We start from the raw sequence: 5,000 nt of genomic DNA, 5'->3' as shown, positions 1-5,000 counted from the left end.
CTGATGATAAAACGAAATAAGATGAGTCTCTCTCTCTCTCTCTCTCTCTCTCTCTCTCTCTCGTCATCTCCTCTCTCTCTCCCTCTCTCTCTCTCTCTCACACAATTTTTTTGTCTTTATTTCTGTCCTATTATTAATATTTTTTCTCTGCTTCTGTCTTTCTATCTCTACTAAATACGAACTTTTTACACTGGTGAAAATATCTTAATATTTCATATTGTGTTAGTATTTCAAGAAAATCACATATAGCAGTAATTTGCAAGTGAACTGAAAATTTTGCTAATTTGCTGCTATAGATACTGGGTTTGAGTGTAAAATGTGCAGCTAAGGAAATATGCGAAATGAATATGAGAATAAAAGTGCTTAGGAAGTCAGTATTTGGAATTAGCATTTCCCATAGAATATCGTATCCTATCAACAGACGCGACTGTCCACAAGATCGATAAAAAGCTTTCACCAACAGTGTTAGCGGTGGTGTTCTGTAATCTGCAAGCCACCTCATATGTCGTGTCTGTTGATAAGATACGATAATCTATAGGAAATATTTTAAAAAATCATGAATACTGGCTTCCTAAGTATTTTTATCTCATTCATTTCGCATATTTCCTTAATTGCATATTTTACTTGCAAACCCAGTATTGTCAACAACAAAAACTTTACGCTCACTACCTTAATTAACGATATTAGATTATGGAGACTTTACTCTTTGTTCAATAAAAATACCTGCTTCCCACTCCTTCCTTGGCCTGACAGTGCGACATCTGTTGGGTGCTTAATTAGTTACTTGTTCAACTGCTTCAGGGTTTCATAGTCGCTGATTCGTGTTCACTCTGGATCAGCGGAGGCAGTGGACTATTGTGTGCGATAGTACATTTATTTTTGTTAGCTTATGATGTGGCACAGCTAGACTTTAAGTGCCCAAGTCTTTTTGCTTTCTATTATTTGCTCTTGATTTGAGCAAAGCAGTAAGTACTATTGAGCAGTGCAGTCCTAGCCATGGTGTACAAGCTCTTTGATGAGTGTTTAACTTTAGTTTGAAAGATATGGAATACCTCCTTGATAATGATGCAGCTGTCATGAAAATTAAGAATTTTGGGTTGGGTTGTTTAAACTAGTAGTACTAACAACAGGTAGTTGCTTATTAGTATTTCAGGTCTTTAGTTATGATTAACTAGAAATTTATTTAAGTATTTTTTTATCATGGTAGATGAAGAATCATATGATTAGAACAAAGGATGGATTTTATTCATTTTTTTGCTATTATATGTATCCATTTTTGCTGAAGAGAATATTTTTATCACAATGATTTTATTGTAGAATCTGGTTTCTATATATGCAGCGTTTTTGACAAATTTTATTGCAGATCTGGTTGCCATTTCAGGATCTCCATCTCCTGTCACAAAGCGATACTCAGTTTGCTCAGAAGTTGAAGGTGTCATAGAGCCCTGTAAGGGTATACCTAAGATACCATCCGATACTGAAGAAATAAACTCAGGTAGCGGAGACTCCAGTAGTCATGGAACATCAACAAACTTTGGCAATGAAATAACACTTCATGGATTAGACCAGACAAATGCAAGAGTTTCAGAAGAATCATTATCATTCTTGGATAGTTGCCATGTTTCTGAAATTGAAGATCATTTAAAAATGTTTGATGGTGCATACATTGCAGCAGCCACCTCAGCTATTTTGTCTGATACTGATGAGAAATCTAATGGTGTAAGTAGAATGGCAAGTGAAGAACCTTATGTAGAACTAATAGGATCGTCTCTAGAACTGAAAAATGATTGCCTCATGTCCTTTAAGTGTCTGCCATCTACACCAGAAAAACAAAGAACAGAAATCTGCCATTCTCTTGTCAAAGAAAAAAAGGCATTGGTAGCATTTCCAAGTGTATCGAAAGATTGCCTTTCGCCTCCTAAGATAAATAAGGAGTTGCAGTATCAACCTCACAGAAGAAGGAACTTGTCTGGTAAATCAGGAAATGAAGTCCAGGGCTTTCAAAGTAAAAATAAAAAAAATATGAATGAGAAAAGTCAAGTTGATTCATCTTATAAGGTTGGGGATGATGTGCATTCTGAATTAGAAAAACATGGTGAAAACCACACAAAGCTGGAGGAATCAAACATTCTCTCAGAAATTTTTGAGGACAGTGATAGTTCATTGGGTTGCCAGCCCATTAGAAAATCTCCGTTAGGAACACTACCTGCTAAAGCTCAACTAGTCACCCATTCTGTTACAAGTCCAGTCATGGAAAAGACCCAGAGTGATGAGGAATTTCATGGATCTCGGTCCACTTACACTGTGGATGATGAAGATAAGCTAGCAAAGGTAGATGAGACGGTTATGAAAAATGAAAGTCATGGAGCCTCATGTTTTGAGTCCTCTAAAGATAATGAAGATGGAGAAACTTGTACGCTTCGATATTCTGATATGATTGATATATTCTCGCAAAATTTAACTCCTAAAAAACACGCTAGACGAGTCACAAAAAAGTTTGTGAGAAAGAGGGATGAACTGTTAGATGTTAGCTCTGTTACTTATAAAAAAGATAGTTACCCAAAGAAAACTTGCTCACACTTGAAAATGACACATGGAGATATTCCAGAAAATAATGACTCTGTTACAAGTGTTTCTGCAAGTCATGACACAAAATCAGGAATGACTGACTTGGTGTCAGATAAAGAATTGAAAGATCAAGAAGCACAAATTGGATCAGAACCAGAGAAGTGCAAGACCTCTGTCCCTAAATTAAGTCCACCTAGAAAGAAACCACGTAGGATTCAACCAATCAGAGTTGGAGAAGTCAGTTGGAAAAGTAGAAGTACTTCCTCCTCTGCTGGATCTTCAATTGAGGAAAGAGGGGAAAATGATTCGGGGAGCAGTTCAAAAGGTAGAGGATAATATTACTTCATAGTTTGTACATGCTTGGTTATTGAATTGTTATTGGTGAAAATGCTGAGTAATACTACAGGGAATTTGTATTATAGTAAATGATAGTTTATCTGGCATGTTATTGATTTTAAACAGTCTATTGAGCAAATCAGTTTTAATGATGTTGTAATAGTACATGTTATTCTACTGTTCATGAAATCTTTTATATTAAACCAATGTTCATGCTATGTTAGTCTTTCAAAAACCTGCTTTAACTACTGTCACTGTTATAAGTTCCTAGGTCATAGTAGTCTATTTTCCTACAGGCAAGGGAAACCAAAGTGAGAGAAGTGTTTGTTCATGGTCAAGCTCGAGTCCAGGTCCTCTTCGAATATCAGATTCCCCACGAGATGTAGATTCTCCTGCTGCAAATTGTGATAATGTTTTTGTGCCTTCACCCTCTTCATCTCTTCCAAATTTACAAATACCACAACGGTATCAAAATATTTCCAATTTTATGAATTCAGAAGTAAAGGTTAACTCAAGTTCACCTTACAAAGAATACTCCAGCCATGTTGCGGAAGAACTTTCAAGAGAAATGGAAATGATTTCTGACGTTGTTGAATCAGAGACATCACAAGAGACAAATGAAACCTTTGCAATGGGGAGGTAGGTCCTCTTTGTTTGGAAGAGTTCAGCACATTATTATTATTATTATTATTAATTATTGATTATTATTATTATTATTATTAGTATTAGTAGTAGTAGTAGTAGTATTGTTATTATTATTATTGCATACCAGCTGTGGTTTTGTTGGGTCCAAGGGTTAAAATTTTAATTGATTGATAAGGTCAGTTACTTGGCTCAATTTGGATGCCTCTGCAACGGACAACTTAATCAGTGACTATGAAGGACCAACAAAATGGGGGTAGTGAACAGAATAAGTCCAAGAAATGCTGTGAAAAGTATACTAAGCTACCAAATTGGTTCAAAAGAAGGCACTATGCATTCACTAAAATAAAGTATAATTTCACTAAAATTGCAAGGGATATTATAGGGATTTATATGGAACCCCCATGGTACTGTAAGCTATGTTAAACAGGGTTACAAACACTTAACCAGTGCCACACCAGGTACAAATAGATGTAACTAAAATAGAACTAAATTATGAAGTTAACACATAAAAGTAGGATTCTAGTAAATGTACTTTGCAGTTTGCTAATAAAACTTGCTTGACACACAAGTAGACACAACAGCACTGGCAGTAAATCTGCAAGACAGTCAGAGTTGTTAAGCCTGAAGCTAGATGTTGCAAGAATTTACTTTACTCAAGGTGCAAGTGCAAAGCAGAACTTGATACAGTTTTGCATTATGCTTCAAGCAAAATATTTACTTGAAGCTTGTCACCAAAATACAACTAAATCACTATTCAAGAATATGACTATAACACATCACAAAATGATTATGTCACTGAAATAGGTCACAGTTCACTAGAATGGAATTAGGTAGACAAAATTCAAATGTGGAATTGAGGATCTAGGAATGGGAATGGATAGGCTGTTAGAAATTGGAACTGGAATTATAGACACTGGTTTAGTCAGTGGACATGATGTTTGCTGTAGAATGAGCCAGTTGAGATGGTTGTCAAGGAAATGTATATCTTCTTGCTACCAATGAAAGGAGAAGGAATGGCTAATCATGCAAGGACTGTGGGATGATGTTAGCTGAGCGAGTAAGTTAGGGATTCGTCTGGAGTATGAGTCTGATTTGGAAGTGGAAGGGCTTGTAGGCTTCTAGCTTAAGCCAAGTCACTGTGCTGGATTAGTCTCTCTCTTAGCTCGTTGTGGACAGGTAGGTCCAGGATATATATGGATGTAAAGTATAGTGACAATTATATCCCTGTCTGTGGCTGCCATCTTGAAAATTTTCCGATCAGCATCATCTATTGTTTCATCTTCAAAGGAGGACCTTCTAAATCCCCAGGTAGTAGTGCTGGAAGAGAACAGTATTTCAACAGACAAGGGTGTCTTTATTGTCTACAACAAAGAAGGGTGATGCAAGGAAGAGAGAGGTTAGAATGGATGGAATTATTAGGTGCGAAAGGCTAGGGTCCACTGGAGGGAGGT

The 5,000-nt window shown here is 36.4% G+C and overlaps 1 protein-coding gene across 1 annotated transcript in view; it reads left to right on the top strand.

Moving 5' to 3' along the window:
* LOC135215961 (uncharacterized) overlaps positions 1-5,000 on the top strand; it is a gene marked incomplete at its 3' end in the record, with an annotated part of 298,909 nt that overhangs the window by 287,255 nt on the left and 6,654 nt on the right. The window contains exons 12-13 of the mRNA XM_064250917.1: positions 1,382-2,893; positions 3,201-3,543. Of these exons, the coding sequence (XP_064106987.1) occupies positions 1,382-2,893; positions 3,201-3,543 (1,855 nt within the window). The remainder of the gene's footprint in view (positions 1-1,381; positions 2,894-3,200; positions 3,544-5,000) is intronic.

The sequence above is a fragment of the Macrobrachium nipponense genome, chromosome 5, assembly GCF_015104395.2.
Source record: "Macrobrachium nipponense isolate FS-2020 chromosome 5, ASM1510439v2, whole genome shotgun sequence".
Classification (NCBI taxonomy): domain Eukaryota; kingdom Metazoa; phylum Arthropoda; class Malacostraca; order Decapoda; family Palaemonidae; genus Macrobrachium; species Macrobrachium nipponense.
Note: the sequence above shows the minus strand (reverse complement) of the source record. Positions and strands in the feature narration are given on the sequence as shown.